Consider the following 19,754-nt stretch of genomic DNA (forward strand, 5'->3'; position numbering starts at 1 on the left):
TCGATTTTTCTTCTTCTGAAATGTTTACCAGGGGCGCAACTTTGGTTTTAGAATTGGGGGGGACATAAGATCAGATTTAATATTGCAGTTAGATTGTGGCTTCCATCAATGTAATTGCCTGCATCATTTCCAATCCCCCATGTATTTTTTGTAAATATTTTCCATAAATGTATATATATTTTTACCCAAAAAATATATGGGGATTGGAAATGATGCAGACAATTACATTGATGGAAGCCACAATCTATCTGCAATATTAAAGCTGATCTACCACCTAAAAAAAATCCAGCTCCACTATAATGTCGAAAGTCTGAGAAGAGACAGGGTACGGGACCGGGGGGAAATGAGAAAGAGTGAGGGACAGTGTGTGATAGAGAGATTTGGATAATCGTGTTTCAAATTGGCTCACAGCTAGTCATTATGCTCCCTGTGCAGCGAAAGGTTATAAAATATCCCATTCTCCGAGGTGCAACAATGGACCTTCTGCTGTTTCCACTTCTCCCTCCCTCCTTTTCAGTCCCTCCAGCTCACTTTAGCCCCCCCTCTTCTCATTAAAAGGTGAAATGAGCTCTATTGCACACTTTCCTCACTTCACATACTGCATGAGCACCAATACTCTACAGTCTACTTCACTGCAGTTATGATTTCATAATCAGAGACGATTATTAGAATGGATTTTTTTGCTCAGTGACATTGCGGTGTGTATTTTCCCAGGTGCTGTGTAAAAGAACATTGATGTGACATGCATTTTGGCCTAAAGTAACCTACGCTAAGTCATTTCCTTTTAAGTGTTAGCTTTAGGATGACAACTTGACAGTTTTTTGACCATGTAGAGGAGTGATAAGAAAACAGTGCACGAGTTAATACTTTTTTATTTATTTTTGGTGGGTTTATCAAACAGGCACCCAGTCACACGTTTCATGGTTTCACGTGGTCATCCTTCCAAATCTAGTCTTGTTGCTCCAGAAGCTACAATGAATGAAATTAATAAATTAATGACATTTTATTTTCGTGTCAAATCTCCAATTGGCAACCCGTCCCTTATGGGATTAATTGACACATAAACAAACATTACAATAATTCACTGTGTTAATTAAATGTTAATTATTCTTCTGGCGTTCTCCTAATGCACATCACATAAAGAATGAAAGAAAAATAAAAAATAAGTAAATTAATAAATAATAGTAAATAAGGTAATCCAAACAATAATTATATCCATAGAGCAGTAAAATAATATAATAATATACAATAATATATACATACATACAGTTGAAGTCAGAAGTTTACATACACCTTAGTCAAATACATTTAAGCTCAGTTTTTTACAATTCCTGACATTTAATCCTAGTAAAAATTCCCTGTCTTAGGTCAGTTAGGATCACCACTTTATTTAAAAAATGTGAAATGTCAGAATAATAGTAGAGAGAATGATTTATTTCAGCTTTTATTTCTTTCATCACATTCCCAGTGGGTCAAAAGTTTACATACGCTCAATTAATATTTGGTAGCATTGCCTTTAAATTGTTTAACTTGGGTCAAACATTTCGGGTAGCCTTCCACAAGCTTCCCACAATAAGTTGGGTGAATTTTGGCCCATTCCTCCTGACAGAGCTGGTGTAACTGAGTCAGGTTTGTAGGCCTCCTTGCTCGCGCACGCTTTTTCAGTTCTGCCCACAACATTTCTATAGCGTTGAGGTCAGGGCTTTGTGATGGCCACTCCAATACCTAACTTTGTTGTCTTTAAGCCATTTTGCCACAACTTTGGAAGTATGCATGGGGTCATTGTCCATTTGGAAGACCCATTTGCGACCAAGCTTTAACTTCCTGACTGATGTCTTGAGATGTTGCTTCAATATATCAACATAATTTTCCTCCTCATGATACCATCTATTTTGTGAAGAGCAGCAGTCCCTCCTGCAGCAAAGCACCCCCACAACATGATGCTGCCACCCCCGTGCTTCACGGTTGGGATGGTGTTCTTCAGCTTGCAAGCCTCACCCTTTTTCCTCCAAACATAACGATGGTCATTATGGCCAAACAGTTCTATTTTTGTTTCATCCGACCAGAGGACATTTCTCCAAAAAGTACAATCTTTGTCCCCATGTGCAGTTGCAAACCGTAGTCTGGCTTTTTTATGGTGGTTTTGGAGCAGTGGCTTCTTCCTTGCTGTGCGACCTTTCAGGTTATGTCGATATAGGACTCGTTTTACTGTGGATATAGACACTTTTGTACCTGTTTCCTTCAGCATCTTCACAAGGTCCTTTGCTGTTGTTCTGGGATTGATTTGCACTTTTCGCACCAAAGTACGTTCATCTCTAGGAGACAGAACGCGTCTCCTTCCTGAGCTGTATGACGGCTGCACTGTCCCATGGTGTTTATACTTGCGTACTGTTGTTTGTACAGATGAACGTGGTACCTTCAGGCGTTTGGTAATTGCTCCCAAGGATGAACCAGACTTGTGGAGGTCTACAATTTTTTTCTGAGGTCTTGGCTGATATCATTTGATTTTCCCATGATGTCAAGCAAAGAGGCACTGAGTTTGAAGGTAGGCCTTGAAATACATCCACAGGTACACCTCCAATTGACTCAAACTATGTCAATTAGTCTATCTGAAACTTCTAAAGTTATGACATAATTTTCTGGAATTTCCCAAGCTGTTTAAAGGCACAGTCAATTTAGTGATGTAAACTTCTGACCCACTGGAATTGTGATACAGTGAGTTATAAGTGAAATATTCTGTCTGTAAACAATTTTGGGAAATATTACTTGTGTCATCCACAAAGTAGATGTCCTAACTGACTTGCCAAAACTGTAGTTTGTTAATAACAAGAAGTTTGTGGAGTGGTTGAAAAACAAGTTTTAATGATTCCAACCTAAGTGTATGTAAACTTCCGACTTCAACTGTACATACCATATTCAGACAAATAAATACAGAAAAAAAGAAACAGAAGTCACTTGAACCCAGTCTGACACAAAGAGAAGATTCATACGGTAGACAAGCCTATACACAATCTATATACACACACCATTATCCACTACAAATACCATAATGGAAGAGCTAGAATAATATAATAAAACAATGTCTACACCAGGGGCCCAAATGGACCAGTCCTGCCAGGACACTCCTGGGGCTAAACTCCCATAGTTTGAAAATACAGGAAGAGATCTTGACAGGAACCAGACCAAACGGACCAGGCAGAGGAGTCTAACCTGCTACCCGTTCCAGAGTCTGGTGATTCCCCTTGTGATTTCGATGCGGTCTGGTGGGTGTCAGATCTGATTTCTCCTGAGCTGTAGACTGAACCTTTTTAAAGACTCTTAGATGAGATCTCGCAGTGGGATCTCCCTTCACGGACATGATGATATCAATTGCTATTTAATGGGAAGTCTTTATGGTTATAACATGTGCGGAATGTTTTTCTTTTAGACTCAACCAAGAAGCTGAAAGATGTGCTGCAGGAGTTCCATGGAGATGGAGTGTTGGCCAAATATAACCCAGAGGAGGTAGTCTTTCTTTCCATAAGACACTGTTCTGACTGTTCTGGTAGTGATTTGGCATCATTAGCATTGCATGAAACATTGCAGAACTACTGTGAGGCTTCTTCGTAATGTAGAACACTACCATCACTTCAGACTTGCTACCAATTCATGGTCATTTTGATATCAACAACATTCAACAATGTTATCAGTCTATATTCACCTCAAACCAATATATTTGTAAGTTTTGGCATTTGAAATGAAGAGGCACTACTTACTTTGGTTATAGAGGGGATGCTGAAAATGTCACACCAGCTTTTCAGGATATGAGTAACTGACTTTTAAAAGTTTGATTTATTGAGATGCCCAATGTCTTTATTCAATGCTGCATAGAAGCAAGACATACTCAATCAGGTAATGTAATTTCTTGTTCTCCCAGGCATGATATGGTAATGATATGGTTATTAAATCTCCCCTCATGGGAATTATACCAACCAGGATCATGTTCTGTGTCTTGTTTCAGGAGATTGACTTTGAAGGCTTCAAGGTCTTCATGCAGACGTTTCTGGAGAGCGAGCTGGCAGAGGAGTTCTGTCAGCACCTCTTCTTATCATTCAGTAACAAGGGACCAAAACCCAGCCCCTCTTCCATAGACAAGCCCAGAGTTACTGGTAAGACCCTGCACTTCAACTATAACCTTCAGATGATGTCCTTAAGGGGCAAAGTAGATTTTATATTGTCTGTGTGCGCTGTTACTGAATTTCTAAAGCTACTTTGCCCCTTAAGGACCACCGCACCTTCACTTCAGACACAAACAAAGCAACAGATCAAGAAGGCATAGAAACTATGACCTCAGCAGCAGACAAACAATCTCTCTAACATCAAATAAAAGCCTAAAGTTGTTTAGGTCTGCTTTAGTTTGTACTCCTACCACAAAGAGCAGTGTCACTGGGTGATACTGTTGTAATTGGTTCAGTATTGTTAACTCTGTCGTCAGACCACCCCAGATTGCCTTGTTGTCGTGGACTGTAGCTTACAGGCAAGTCATTGAGTGCAGCGTTTGTAGCATCAGCTTGTACTTTTTCACAAAATGTCCAAACTGTACGTGTCCTGAGGTACTAACTACAATCTTCACAAACTAAAACTTTGCTGTCTAGTCAACATTTACTACCGTAATATTGGCAAAAACTACACCTATATATCATCTGCAATCAATTTCACAACATGAATTTCGATTTATTGGTAGACAGTTTGAAAGACAGTTTGAGGTTGACATTAGAGGCATAAGCTCAGCAATGATCATAACCGGCCTACATTTTGACCTTCTTCTCTGGCCTTCTTCTCTCTGCAGGCCTCAAGTTGATCAAAGGGAACTCGACCCCTCTGAAGGTGCCCCCTCTACCCAGGACTCTGCCCAGACCTCTAGGCTTGGTTCAACTGAAGGACATCGTCTGCTACCTCTCACTGCTGGAGGGTGGCCGACCCGAGGACAAACTGGAGTGTGAGGACTAATTATTATTTTTCCTCTGAAAGGGGAATATACTGGAGCTCCTTTGGCTATAAAGCAGAATTGGGATTTACAGAAAAATAATATTATTTTGGGGTTTACCCATGAGAATAATGACATTTGTGTACCGTAAATACAAACACTCATAGCCAAACAAGTTTGAGCTTCATCCCAATACACTGCTATATATTTCCCATTACCTAAGCAGGAGCAGCAGGTTACCCTTTTCACTGTAGTCTACTTGAATCATTATGTTTACTGAAAGCCCTTATTAGCGTTGCCATGGTATCTCTTTATTCTACTTAAACTTTAGATGTGTACTTATTTATTTATGACATTATATTAGATAATTGAACATCAGACTTTTTATGTGTTCTTATAATTCTCATCCAACTGCTGAATAATTGAAGAGCAGAGCCGTTCATTAAAAATTAAGTGTGTTAATAATTTAGCAGGTCTGGCCCAGGGAGCACATCATTGGTTTAGCCTTGGATGCTACAGTATCTCTCCTTGTAGAGAATCCCACTCTACCCCTCCTTCCGTCTAGCCTCGCTGATGTTTTGGGGTACTAAACAGGGCCCTCTGCTGGTTCTTCTAAGAATGACTGGTTTCAATTTACACTTACAGTGCATTCACTTTAGCTGCTATATCTGTAGGTCTACATACGTTGCGCAAAGTCAGGGAATACATGGCAAAAAGAGAAACATCGAAAAAGTGAGTATTGATCATCATCAGTAGCAAGCTAAATTCCCTAGGTTCTGTATGACTGAAGAAATATACCCTATGTCTCTACAGTGAAATAAGTAAAAGTTACTGCAAGTAGTACTAGTTCAGCTTTGAAGAGCAGGTGAGGACAACGACAGATAACAGTCTTTATACTGTAGGTTCATATGGTTAGACAACTTAGCTCTATGCTTTTTTTGAGTGACTCGACTGTATGCTATTCCTCCCATCTCTCTACACACCATTACCTTCCTGTGGCCACGTTGGATTACCACCACAAACACCTTCCCAGCTCCAGCAGAGTTCCCAATCCTCCAGGCATCTACCTCACTTCCCCTTCCTCCTGACCGCACCACAGCAGGAAGCTGTCAATTAGCTCCTAATTAGTGTCTGACAAACAGCAGCTTGACGTCAACCCCATATGAAATGAACAACCCCCCTCTTCGAGTCCTTAGTGAACTCACCGGCTCACCCTCCTCAATCCAGCTGGGTTTGTCACGAGCCGCACCACTACTGATATTGGGGGAGGGGGTAGCGTCATGCTGAGACTGGGCTAAAAACACTTTTCCACGTATTGGGAACAGCCATTAGTATGTAAATTACTTGGGGCAGAGGAGAGTGTTGTCATGATTATATTACTATAGAACTGGTGTGTGTGTGTATCTCTGTCAGTCACACTTGTATTGGATAGCCAATCACTGTTCTGGTGAGGGAGCTGTCTGTTTCCATGGTGATGGTGTTGAGTGGTGGCTGGGGGCTAGTGGAGGAACCAATCAGACTTCAACACTGAGATGCTAAGAACACTTTTATGTGGGGAAACATTGCTTTGAATTGATGGGAGTGCAATAGCTGATTGTACCCTTAAAAACTAAAGGAAGTTTTAGTTCTTCAACATAGTAAAGTGCATCCATGAAACTAAATTGGTAGTAAAAATGTGTCTCAATGACATCTATTGCATCTCAAACACCAATTGAAACTCATAAATGTTTGATCTCTTTCTCCACAGTTATGTTTCGTCTCTATGATACAGATGGGAATGGGTCTCTGGATAGTTCGGTAATCATTTTTCCTTCTTCATACGTATTCAAAAAAATGCCAAACAAATTATTTGAACACAGCCTTACATGAAACATCATCTTTGTTATTTGCTAAAGCCTATACCAGAGCCATGTTTGGTTCTGTCCTATACACGCCATGTTATTTACTGTACTGAAAAATGATTGCTGCTGCAACCTGAACTCAAGGGTAGATTTAACATAGTAAATGGAAATCCGTGACACTCCAATTAGAATGATATGTTACGTATGGTATGGTACGTATTAATTTGTGGATGTATGTCATCCATTTTGCATGATATGTTACACATTTGCAAAACGTGTGATATGTTACGAATTCCAATTTGTTGTGGTTACCATTAGCTAGGTGGCTAACGCTAACTTTAGCTAGGTGGCTACCATTAGCTAGGCTAGGGGTTAGGGTAAGGTGACCAGATTTCTGAAATTAAAACCGGGGACATTTCCAGTTCGACAGTCAATATATCATTAAAATATCCAATGTTATTATCTATGAAATTAAAAAGGGGGACAATTCCAGTTTCATGTATTTAGTCTAACAGGCACACTGTGATAGAGAAAACAACTATATTACAGAAACACTACAGACAAGACAGAACTGTCCGATCTGAACAGCCATTCCTGGTCCTGGTAGTCTGGGTAGAATACGAGCAGAAGAAAACATGAGCAAAATTGAAAAAACAGACAATAGTATATGTGAAATACTTAACAACATAATAAAGAAATAAAATGATGATGAGATTGGTAACTACATAATATACTTATACCAACCTAATCTGTATATTTCTCAGAAGAAGGTATTTTCTTCAGGATTGCTCTGTCTTTGGCCAGCTTCTCCATGAACTCCTGGCGCAGGGGAGGTTGAAGTTTGTCTTCACAATAAGCATGGCCTTGATGGTAGGAACAGTGAACCTATTTCTTGCTGCTGTCCATATACCATTCATTTGGGAGAACACTCTCTCGACTGGTGCATTACTTCCAGGTAAGCACATGACAACAGATGCTAATCTAGCCAGGTTAGTGTGTGGGATGTCGTTCTCTTTGAAGTGGGTAACCACCGTGCTCCATCTCTGACTAAGAAGTGTCTCAGATGTTTTCCATTCTTCAAGCGATCCCCCCTTTATGAACTCTTGCAGGCCAGTAACCTCGTCAAACACTGCATCCTCATTGATGGTCACATTGGGGCATTTTTCATGAAGTGTGGCTGCTGCCTTCTGGATCTCTTCATGCTGAGGTTGCCTTTTTAACAGGAGACAATGTAAATCTTTTAGGTTATCTGTGTGCTTTCCCCATGCTTGCAAGTAGTTCACAGCCGTAGTGAAGAACGATTGGGATGTTTTGAGAAAGCTCTCCTTAGACTTTGCTTAATTTTCCTCTAGCTCTCTCAGAAGTCCTCTGACCAAAACTGGAATGAAGTTCTCATCACATCTTGCAGTCAATTTTGCCTCAACGTTTCTCAGGATTGCAGCTGACTCCACAACACAGCGGTCCTGGCCTCCAAGCATCTTGATCGTGTCACTGAATACGGTCAGGTTTCCATGGGCAAAGGCCAGGCAAAGTTCAGTCAGTGGATCTTCGAACATTGTTCGCAGGACAACAGGGCATTTGTCTTCAGAAAGAAAAAAGGATTTCAATGGCACATACATTTTCAGCACTCTTTCTAGAGCAGGGAGCATGGACAGCCAGCGAACATTGCTGTGTCCTAAAATGTTATGGTACTCCTGGCCAACAAACTCACAAAAGCTCTTCAGTCTTTCTACTCTGACGGTGAAAATATGAAAATATCTTTGTGAGCAGGTACTCAACATCAAGGGGAATCATATCCAAAGCTGTTCTGGCCGTGTTATGAATGATGTGGGCAGGACAACCTAAACCAATCACCTCCCGCAGCAGAGCATTTTTAACTTCCGGTATGGACATTGACCCTCCCCAGCCTATTCAGTCCTCCAAAGTTGGTATTTGTGTTGTCGGCAGAGAATGCCACGACTTTGTTTTCCAGGTAAAAAAATGGGATGACCACTAGGACCTCAACTGCAATTTCCTCTGCTGTTCCCCTTTCAATTCAACAAAACCAAGCAGTTTTGTTTCCACAGATGTGTTGCCGTCATATATCTTACAATATCTGACTACTATTAGCAGCAGCTTTACATGTCCATGACTGGATGCATCAATGGCCAGGGACACACATTCAACCTGGTCTAGGTCCTGTGTTACCAAAGTAGTTGCCCATGGTGCTAACACGTTACTCACTATGGCTTCACATTTTGTCCTAGCACATGTAAACTTTGGCTCATAAAGCTTCCGTGTCAGTTGTGCTGTGCAGTCCATAGATCTGTAACTATGATTGTGTCGCATAGTGTGGTATGCAAAGACACCCTCCTGCACAACTAAATCATATTCTTCTTGGGAAGGTTCTACCTTCTTGAAGAATGTGGTGACAGAGGGCATACCAACACAGGCAATCAGAGAGGCCTTATTCTTTTTCGTCTGTTGATGTTCTACCACTGCCGTTCTTCCCCCGCTGCCAATTGAAAGAGAGAAATTACAAAGGGTGCAGTGAACCATTCTATCGTCTTGACCTGAGCGTATAAATGGAAATTCTCTCATCATGTTGTCATTAAAATGACATTTCCGTTTCTTGGAAACAGTCATTGTACCTCCTCTGTCTGCTCTTCTTCACTCTCCTTGTGTCACTCTTCTTACTCTCTTAAATTTTTCTTCTACTCCAATCTTTCTCCTCCTCTTTTCTTCACTCGTCTTCCTTATCTTTCTTCCTTTCCTTCTCTTTACCTTTCCACCTCACTCTTCTACACTCTCCTCGCTTCACTCTTTTTACTCCCTTCATTTTTCATTCTCACTCTCTTCTTCCTCTCCAATCTTTAATAATAAATAGTACACTATTAGATCAAATACTTTGGTTAACAGATTCCGATTGCTTGCCTCATTTTTGTATTTTATCTTAAAAACATTGTTTGGAATAATACATTGGCAGGCTCTGTAACCATATCTTTACCTTTCCTCCTCTGTCTCCTTCACTCTTCTTCCTATCCAGTCTTCCTCCTCTCCTTCCTCTCCACTCTCTAACAGAAAACAATAAATAAATATTCTAATAATTCATGGTGCATTATCTTAATTATCTTATCAAAATAGCCCGTCCACTGCATGTTTACATGTGAATCTTTTAAAACCTAGCTACCAGTAGTTACCTAACCTAACTAGCTAACTTAGTCTACATAGCTAACGTTAGCTAGCATAACCTATTTAAAACCGTATAGAGCAGATCATCTATCTATATAATAAAATGTGACATTATTACATCACTAGGTAGTATCTCAAACGATTGTAACTTACCTGGCTTGAAAAGATGTTTGTGGTGATGTTGTGGATTCATATGACACTTGCTAGTTTCTGGCTGAGTTTTCCACAGCAGTTTTCTCCAAAACTAGCGCTAGCAAGAAGAAGAAGAAGAGTGAATGAAGCTGCTATAGCGAGAAGGTTAAGGTTAGAGTTAAGGTTAGGGTTAAGAGTTAGGTTAAGGTTAGGGTTAGGGGAAGGGTTAGCTAACATGCTTGTAGTTGCAAAGTAGCTAAAAAGTAGCAAGTAACGTTAGTTGTAAATTTGCTGATTAGCTAAAATGCTAAAGTTGTCTGTGATGAGATTCTAACACGCAATCCTTTTGGGCTGCTAGACGTTCGTGTTATAAGTCTACCCATCCAACCCGACCAACCACCCTGCTTTCGTTTTTGCCTTAAGTAACCTTCTGTCTTATGTAACTATACCAAACATAACATATCATACTAATTTGAGTGTCCCAGATTTATTTTACTATGTTACGTCTAGTCTATGAGACCACGCTGGGTACAATGGTACATGATAGCTACCTAATGTTCTATAAATACAATTCTGCAGTAGAGGACCTTCTGGAAATCTGAATTTTACCTTAATCTCATTCTAACCATGACACTGACATATGGAAATGTAGAATATCTTGTACAATATAATCTAGACTAACATTACACAAGCCCTCTAAAAAGCTTGGGCTTGTTACGGAGGAGCAGGCGGGTAAATGTCTCATGTTCATTGCTCTGGTCTGCATGTGATGACTCTCCACTAGACGATAATTGCCCTCCCGTAGGGCAACCATTGTAATTAAAGTCATCAAGCCTGTATCAGTTTTCAAGCTGCTTTTGCTGTGCATTGTACCACTCTCTTTTGGAGAGAGAAGATTGTACCAACTGACCATTACATGCTGTTCATCAGTCTAAAACCATCAATTGAAGAATGGCTATTGTACCATAGATATATTTTGACGCAAGATTTGTTTTCCACTTCTAGGAACTGGAGCACATCATCTCTCAAATGATGCATGTTGCTGAGTACTTGGAATGGGATGTGACAGAACTGAAGCCGGTAAAATACATATTTTTTCATAAACATTTAATATACTGCAGATCCATAGACATAAAGCTCTAGGGCCCCCTAGTTTCAGATATATGAATAACAAGAAAATACTGTAACTTTGTATAGCTTGAATGAGGGTGTCATATATAATCTGTGTTGACAGATCCCACTGTACTGTCTCTGATTGGTTGTGAGTAGATTCTGCAGGAGATGATGCAGGAGATTGACTATGACCATGACGGCACAGTGTCTCTGGAGGAGTGGATCCAGGGAGGCAGTACGACCATCCCCCTGCTGGTACTACTGGGCCTAGAGACGGTGAGTGTTTTACCTAAACATCATCACTGTTTTTACTTTCAATGGCAGATTTTCTAGACCGGAGCCAAGCGATTCTCTATGTATGGCTCTGAAGTATTCAGTTCTGGTCCTGAATGCACTAGTGGTTCGGGGGGGGGGGGGGGGGGGGGGGGGCAGTGCCCCTGTGACAACAATTTTGGACCCCCTTGTGGCCCCCCTAAATGTGGAGTATGAAATATTTTTTACATAACTAATTTTTGCTATCGTTCTTTTTTTACATCCGTTATTAGACAGTTGCAACGATGATGATATTGAACATGGTCTTTTGCCTGCTAATGCCTGCAATGCAGTGAAGAAAACAATATGACAACAATAACGTCTAATGTAACTGGCCCCTCTAACAGTACAACTGGCCCCAGCTTGGCCCCCCCAGTTGAAATGGTTTAGAACCGCCACTGCCTGGATGGCCAGAGTGTGTGCAGGATTTAGTTCAAGCTCAGTTTACCTGGTAAACTGATTTAGTTCAAGCTCAGACTACCTGGCATGATGACTCCTTGCTGTCCCCAGTCCACCTGGCCGTGCTGCTGCTCCAGTTTCAACTGTTCTGCCTGCGGCTATGGAACCCTGACCTGTTCACCCGACGTGCTACCTGTCCCAGACCTGCTGTTTTCAACTCTCTAGAGACCGCAGGAGCGGTAGAGATACTCTTAATGATCGACTATGAAAAGCCAACTGACATTTACTCCTGAGGTGCTGACTTGCTGCACCCTCGACAACTACTGTGATTATTATTATTTGACCATGCTGGTCATTTATGAACATTTGAACATCTTGGCCATGTTCTGTTATAATCTCCACCCTGCACAGCCAGAAGAGGTCTGGCCACCCCTCATAGCCTGGTTCCTCTCTAGGTTTCTTCCTAGGTTTTGGCCTTTCTAGGGAGTTTTTCCTAGCCACCGTGCTTCTACACCTGCATTGCTTGCTGTTTGGGGTTTTAGGCTGGGTTTCTGTACAGCACTTTGAGATATCAGCTGATGTAAGTAGGGCTATATAAATACATTTGATTGATGATTGATTTGATTTGAGTTACAGGGCCAATGCAGCCATTTTTATATCAATATCATATCTGGGAAACAATTAAGTACCTTACTGCAAAAGCTATTTCTCAAGCAAGAATTTTGCTAGGACTGTCTGGTAGTGGTCTGAAGGGAAACTGAAAACCAGCTGTTATTGGCAGGCAGGTTTGGAACTCTCTTTGTTATTGGTCTATTAACTTATTTACTGCCATTCATGCAAAAACTGCTGATTAGAAGATCCTGTGTCGATTGCATTTTCAACCAGCAACTGGGTCGTTACACAAAATGGGTGCCTTTTGCGTCCCTTTAATATTTTATGTAGGAATTGTGCACCAATATTGAATTTTAAAAGCATGTTATATTAAATGAAGTGCCTTTTAATATAAACCACATGAGGAATTCAATAAATCTTATTTTTTATATGAATAAAGGCTTGCTAAAGTGCCAAAATTCAGCATTTTCACATGTCCCTCCATCAACCCTGTGTCACTTCTATGAAGATTTCAATCTACTTAATCCAAAAATGTATCAAAGTATCATTATTGTAAAGCCCTAGTTATTTTTGTTGCTTTGACAAAGTAATCTCTGAAGATGATGATTTTTCTTTCATGTGATTAGTGATTCATTTACGTATGTCCCTCATTTTCAGGAGAAACCTGTTGCGTGAACTGAACTCTTGTTTCAATATGGTGAAACTACTCCTTTGAAAATATTTTTTTCTAAAGAAACATTGAACATCAAATAGTCAGATCATAGTGTACAAGCAGGTGAGCTGGTTCTACTCTTTTTGGCTATTTTCTGGTGTTTTGTGGTAGAAAAAGGAGCTGGTCGGACATAACACATCAACCCAGGCTAGAAATCAAATCAAATTTTATTTGTCACATGCACATGGTTAGCAGATGTTAATGCGAGTGTAGCGAAATGCTTATGCTTCTAGTTCTGACAATGCAGTAATAACCAACGAGTAATCTAACCTAACAATTTCACAACAACTACCTTATACACACAAGTGTAAAGGGATGAAGAATATGTACAAAAAAATATATGAATGAGTGATGGTACAGAACGGCATAGGCAAGATGCAGTAGATGGTATAGAGTGCAGTATATACATATGAGATGAGTAATGTAGGGTATGTAAACATTATATTAAGTGGCATTGTTTAAAGTGGCTAGTGATACATTTTTCACATCAATTTTTCCATTATTGAAGTGGCTGGAGTTGAGTCAGTATGTTGGCAGCAGCCACTCAATGTTAGTGATGGCTGTTTAACAGTCTGATGGCCTTGAGATGGAAGCTGTTTTTCAGTCTCTCGGTCCCTGCTTTGATGCACCTGTACTGACCTCGCCTTCTGGATGATAGCGGGGTGAACAGGCAGTGGCTCGGGTGGTTGTTGTCCTTGATGATCTTGATGGCCTTCCTGTGACATCGGGTTGTGTAGGTGTCCTGGAGGGCAGGTAGTTTGCCCCCGGAGATGCGTTGTGCAGACCTCACGGTTGTGTGCGGAGCAGTTGCCGTACCAGGCGGTGATACAGCCCGACCGGAGGCTCTCGATTGTGCATCTGTAAAAGTTTGAGAGTGTTTTTGGTGACAAGCCGAATTTCTTCAGCCTCCTGAGGTTGAAGAGGCGCTGCAGCGCCTTCTTCACCACGCTGTCTGTGTCGGTGGACCAATTCAGTTTGTCCGTGATGTGTACGCCGAGGAACTTAAAACTTTCTACCCTCTCCACTACTGTCCCGTCGATGTGGATAGGGGGGTGCTCCCTCTGCTGTTTCCTGAAGTCCACGATCATCTCCTTTGTTTTGTTGATGTTTAGTGTCTCAAAGCACTTCATGATGACGGAAGTGAGTGCTACGGGGCGGTAGTCGTTTAGCTCAGTTACCTTAGCTTTCTTGGGAACAGGAACAATGGTGGCCCTCTTGAAGCATGTGGGAACAGCAGACTGGGATAAAGATTGATTGAATATGTCCGTAAATACACCAGCCAGCTGGTCTGCGCATGCTCTGAGGACGCGGCTGGGGATGCCGTCTGGGCCTGTAGCCTTGCGAGGGTTAACACGTTTAAATGTTTTACTCACGTCGGCTGCAGTGAAGGAGAGTCCGCAGGTTTTGGTAGCGGGCCGTGTCAGTGGCACTGTATTGTCCTCAAAGAAGTTGTTTAGTCTGTCTGGGAGCAAGACATCCTGGTCCGCGACGGGGCTGGTTTTCTTTTTGTAATCCGTGATTGACTGTAGACCATGCCACATACCTATTGTGTCTGAGCCATTGTGTTGCAACTCTACTTTGTCTCTATACTGACGCCTAGCTTGTTTGATTGCCTTGCGGAGGGAATAGCTACACTGTTTGTATTCGGTCATGTTTCCAGTCACCTTGCCCTGGTTAAAAGCAGTGGTTCGCGCTTTCAGTTTCGGCAAATGCTACCATCAATCCACGGTTTCTGGTTTGGGAATGTTTTAATAGTTGCTGTGGGTACGACATCGCCGATGCACTTGCTAATAAACTTGCTCACCGAATCAGCGTATTCGTCAATGTTGTTGTTTGACGGAATGCGGAACATATCCCAATCCACGTGATCGAAGCAATCTTGAAGCGTGGAATCAGATTGATCGGATCAGCGTTGAACAGACCTGAGCGCGGGAGCTTCCTGTTTTAGCCTCTGTCTATAGGCTGGGAGCAACAAAATGAAGTCGTGGTCAGCTTTTCCGAAAGGAGGGCGGGGGAGGGCCTTATATGCGTCGCGGAAGTTAGAATAACAATGATCCAGGGTTTTACCAGCCCTGGTTGCACAATCGATATGCTGATAGTCTTAATATGACTTAATATGCACTTACTTTAGTCGTTTTTGTTATTTTACCTCGTGAGAAGGGAAAGCATGTGCTCTTTGTTTCAGAATGTTAACATGAGGTGGAAACAAACGTCTTTTTTGACCAAGTTACACTTTTTAAAAGGCACCGGATTGGTGGAACGACCCAACTATCAGGAAATAACACAAAATCTGACCTTTACAGTGTTATTTTCATCAGCTGTTGTATAATATGATACAAAACACAGACGAAACATAATTTTGACTGCGCTGGGCCTTTAAACCCTCTATAGTCTGATTCACACTACCAGGCCAAACCGAGTCAAAGCCAGCTGTATTAGGCCAGCCTGGTTCCTCATCCACCATAGTTGCTGGAACCGTGCTGGAAAGGACAATGTGGGGAAACAATATTTGAGCCAGCACAGCATGGTTGGGGTGGGGTGGGCCCTATTGTGTGAATCAGGTACAAGGTCTGGACATTCCCACCACTGCCTAACTAGTCAATTGCTTCGTCAGATGGCACCACTGATGTCCTAGCTCTCTTTGTCCACTAGATGGAGTCATCTTTTCATTTTTTTGCTGCCTTTGATTTCAATGATCTTGAACAAGTCATCACTTATCACAGGCTAATGAGACAGTATCTTACAGTGACGTCAGACTGTCATTTTGCTGTGATTGACATAATAGATGACATGATTAATGACACAGGATTAAAGGGAAGAACCCAGGCAATCCTCCCCACTAAAGTTGATGGCTTTGGAGAACAGTTAAAAATTAGCTAAATCTTTCACATGGGCCACATTCAGTTGCCAAACGTTGTCGAACGCTGCAGATCAAAATGCCACGAATAGAGCCGATGTGATTCCTTATTGTACATGTCAGAGAGGCATGTTTGTTTTACATGGCCTATTTATATCTGACATATAACGAATAGCCCAACTATCAACCAGTCAATAATTAACCAATCAATCAAACCAATCAATCATCTTTCCTTCAGAATGTGAAAGACGATGGGCAGCACGTGTGGAGACTGAAGCACTTCAACAAGCCGGCCTACTGTAACCTGTGTCTGAACATGCTTATAGGCCTGGGCAAGCAAGGGCTGTGCTGCTCATGTGAGTATGGTAACAGTAACAGTTGTTTCCTCATGTCTACTCTAATTTTTACCAATCATAAAAGGTTTATTCCATGCCCTTTTTCATCATTAAGAAGGCATTTTTGTGATCCAAATCACCCTTCGAAAATGTGGATCTCCAACCTCAATTTAATGTTTGCTATTTTTACTTGTTTTTGTGATTTTTTTGTTGTTGTCAAAATGTGTGTTCCACCTCTCCCAGTCTGCAAGTACACTGTTCATGAGCGCTGTGTGGCCCGTGCTCCTCCGTCGTGCATCAAAACCTACGTGAAGAGCAAGAAAAACACAGAGGTGCGTCCAATTGGAGTGTTTACTAATCGGCACGCTCGGATCAGTGATGCTCCACGGAGCTTAGATCCAGGGCCCCTTCCTCACTAATGGAATAAACAAGTCATTCTGATATTAAGCATAGCTAATTACAATATTTAGTCTGGTTTAAATACATGCCCAATACACAAACAACATTGTTACATATTTCTTACTATTATGGATTTCTCACTTGTTTTCTGTTCTGCTTTTCTCCTCTGTTTCTCTCTGTTTCTCGCTCCACAGGTGATGCACCATTTCTGGGTGGAGGGAAACTGCCCGACCAAGTGTGACAAGTGTCACAAAACCATTAAGTGTTACCAGGGTCTGACTGGGCTTCACTGTGTGTGGTGCCAAATCACGGTACCCCTCCCCCCCCGAGGAGAATCAGTCACCTCCTCATTATTTTCCACAGTTTCTTGCTGTTTATGATTTAGTTTTTGCACCTTTTATCCAAGGCCTCTCACTTTACCAATTTACACCAAGTAACAGTTATTTCCAGTATTCTGCTAATGGAAAATAAACCACAGTTAAAATGTGTTTTGATATCAGTCTTTTTAAAATAAACCCAATGTTAGGAGTTGTGTTTTTGTAAATTACACAACATGCTCTTGCTTTTTACTCAACAGCACTTAGTGTTTAGCTAAAAACAATTCTACATAGCTATAACTGAATTTTATATTTTATGGCCCCCATACATTTTAAAGGAACTGAACTCTAATATCAAATTACAAATGACAATCAAATGAAAGGTAACATTGAATAATATGTTCTGATCTTGAATGTCACCCTAATACTAATATGGTTGTAATTCATTCCCCTCATCCAGCTTCATAATAAGTGTGCCTCCCATGTGAAACCTGAGTGTGACTGTGGACCACTGAAGGACCATGTCCTGCCCCCCAACACAATCTGTCCTGTCATACTGGTGAATTTAACTTTCAAAACGATACCATATTCTGCTTATATACAAATTTACCACAGAATAGCTTTATGAAAAGATATGTATATTTCCTCATACATAGATCACAGTTTCCCATATTTTTGATAACGTGTATTAGATTGTTTTCAAGATGCCCATTTCTGCTGTCTGTGCGCTTTGACCCCCAGGAAAGACAGTCTACGGTGAGGAAAGATTCCAGATCCAGCCAATCAGGAGGCAGAGGGAAGATGCAGAGAGCCAACTCAGTCACAGTGGATGGCCAAGGACTACAGGTGACAATCCAAACCTTTTTCTTTTTCTTCTATAGAAGCATCAGGATAACATTTAGTAGAATTTTGTGAAAAATGTGTACTTTAAATTGAAATTTCGAATCTAACCACAATTTAAACTTTGATGGGCGCAGGATAATATAAAATGACTCTGTTAGGATTAATATGAGATTAGTTTCTACTGGTGAACAAAACAAGAATCAGCTCCATCCAAATCCTCCCTAATATCTAACAGACAGACAACCGGTGACAATCAACCTGAACCATCTCCCCGCCACATCCATCTCTGCCCTCTCCGGCTAACCAGCATAATAATCAGGATTATTATTTATAATTAGAGGAAGTAATGGATCACTCCTGGCTGGACAGGGAGCTCATTAATCCACCGCTCGGCCTGCTGGGATAGCAGACAGGGAGAGTTAAGAGCTTCATCTGTGTCAGGGAGCTGCACGGGCGCACTGTCACCGCCGCCCGCCACTGAGCGGCAGGAAGGCCAACTCGTAGGCTACAGCCTGCGATTAGGGCTTGTTTTGTTTATGCCTCGCCTCAGCCCTGGCTGCCTCCAGTGTGGTAGAGGCCTACTGCTTCTCTCTAGCCACTGCTCTACCAGAGGTAGCGATAGAGAGGCTTGTCTCTAAGGATAGCCCCCGTGTCACTCAAGACTCAAACTGCTTCTCCCAATCAGGAGATGGTGATGGTTATAACTTGAATTAGGAGGGGTATTGTTCAGTTGATTTCCTGGGATTTTGTTGGGTATTGTCTGTTGTTTCCCTGAGAAATGTTTGAACTTTTAATTGTCGATACCAGTAACTAGAATATATATAAATATAAATATTTTTTATTCACAGTTTATAATAATGATTTTACGCTATACTTTAACGTAAGATCAGCCTACTACATTATAAGCAATTAGACTGAAATGGCTTTCTGTTTTGATATATTTTCCTATAGATCACAACAATAGAGGGAACTCATCCTCTGCTAGTGTTTGTGAATCCAAAGAGTGGAGGGAAGCAAGGTGACAGGTAAGCACACTCTCTCCCCACGCTCTATCTCTCTGTAAAAAGGGATTCTCAGAACTGCTCTTCAATCAAAGAGCTGCGTAGCCCGGCTGCACACGGAGTGCTCAAAGCTTAGTTAGTCAAATAGAAACACAATAACATTTACCTACGGACTCCTGCATGATTCAGCAGAGGTTCTTCAATGGCGCTGTCGTTGACTGTCACATCCCTGGTTGTCAGTGTATAGGTTAGACCTTCTTCTTTAACCCAGGGCCTAATTGGGTTATTACTGAACATATTCATTCTAATCCTTATTACTCCAGTCCTCATTTGTTTAAATGATGAGATCAAAATATGACTTGAGCCAGTTGATATAATGAAATGGAAATTAAAATGAATTAGTCTTTCTAATGACTTCTTCCTATAGCCCTCCCAGTTGCTGACAATGACACTGGGATAGGGCATTGGAGCTGTCAATCATACTGTAGCAAAACAGCATACAGACAATGTACAGGGGTTCAGTTGATCATATTTCAGTTAAGTGTTTGCATTTGGACTTTTCTTCAAAATCCAGATGTTCTGTGGTAGCTGTAAGGGGGAGATGTTTCATTAGGTTTCTGTGGGTCAACTCAACACTGCATTGCTGGTTGTCACAATTCCATCCTTTTCTTTCTTCCTTTCCTTGTTTCTCTTTTTCCCCTCTCCTCTCCTCTCCTCTCCTCTCCTCTCCTCTCCTCTCCTCTC

The 19,754-nt window shown here is 41.3% G+C and overlaps 1 protein-coding gene across 1 annotated transcript in view; it reads left to right on the plus strand.

Moving 5' to 3' along the window:
• The window catches only part of LOC120031163 (diacylglycerol kinase beta-like), a 57,120-nt gene that overhangs the window by 1,265 nt on the left and 36,101 nt on the right, over window positions 1–19,754 (plus strand). Inside the window, exons 2-13 of the mRNA XM_038976768.1 lie at window positions 3,428–3,504; window positions 4,001–4,148; window positions 4,829–4,978; window positions 6,714–6,763; window positions 11,116–11,190; window positions 11,380–11,499; window positions 16,354–16,471; window positions 16,694–16,782; window positions 17,044–17,160; window positions 17,627–17,725; window positions 17,908–18,012; window positions 18,961–19,034. Coding sequence (XP_038832696.1) covers window positions 3,428–3,504; window positions 4,001–4,148; window positions 4,829–4,978; window positions 6,714–6,763; window positions 11,116–11,190; window positions 11,380–11,499; window positions 16,354–16,471; window positions 16,694–16,782; window positions 17,044–17,160; window positions 17,627–17,725; window positions 17,908–18,012; window positions 18,961–19,034 — 1,222 coding nt within the window. The remainder of the gene's footprint in view (window positions 1–3,427; window positions 3,505–4,000; window positions 4,149–4,828; window positions 4,979–6,713; window positions 6,764–11,115; window positions 11,191–11,379; window positions 11,500–16,353; window positions 16,472–16,693; window positions 16,783–17,043; window positions 17,161–17,626; window positions 17,726–17,907; window positions 18,013–18,960; window positions 19,035–19,754) is intronic.

The sequence above is a fragment of the Salvelinus namaycush genome, chromosome 37, assembly GCF_016432855.1.
Source record: "Salvelinus namaycush isolate Seneca chromosome 37, SaNama_1.0, whole genome shotgun sequence".
Classification (NCBI taxonomy): domain Eukaryota; kingdom Metazoa; phylum Chordata; class Actinopteri; order Salmoniformes; family Salmonidae; genus Salvelinus; species Salvelinus namaycush.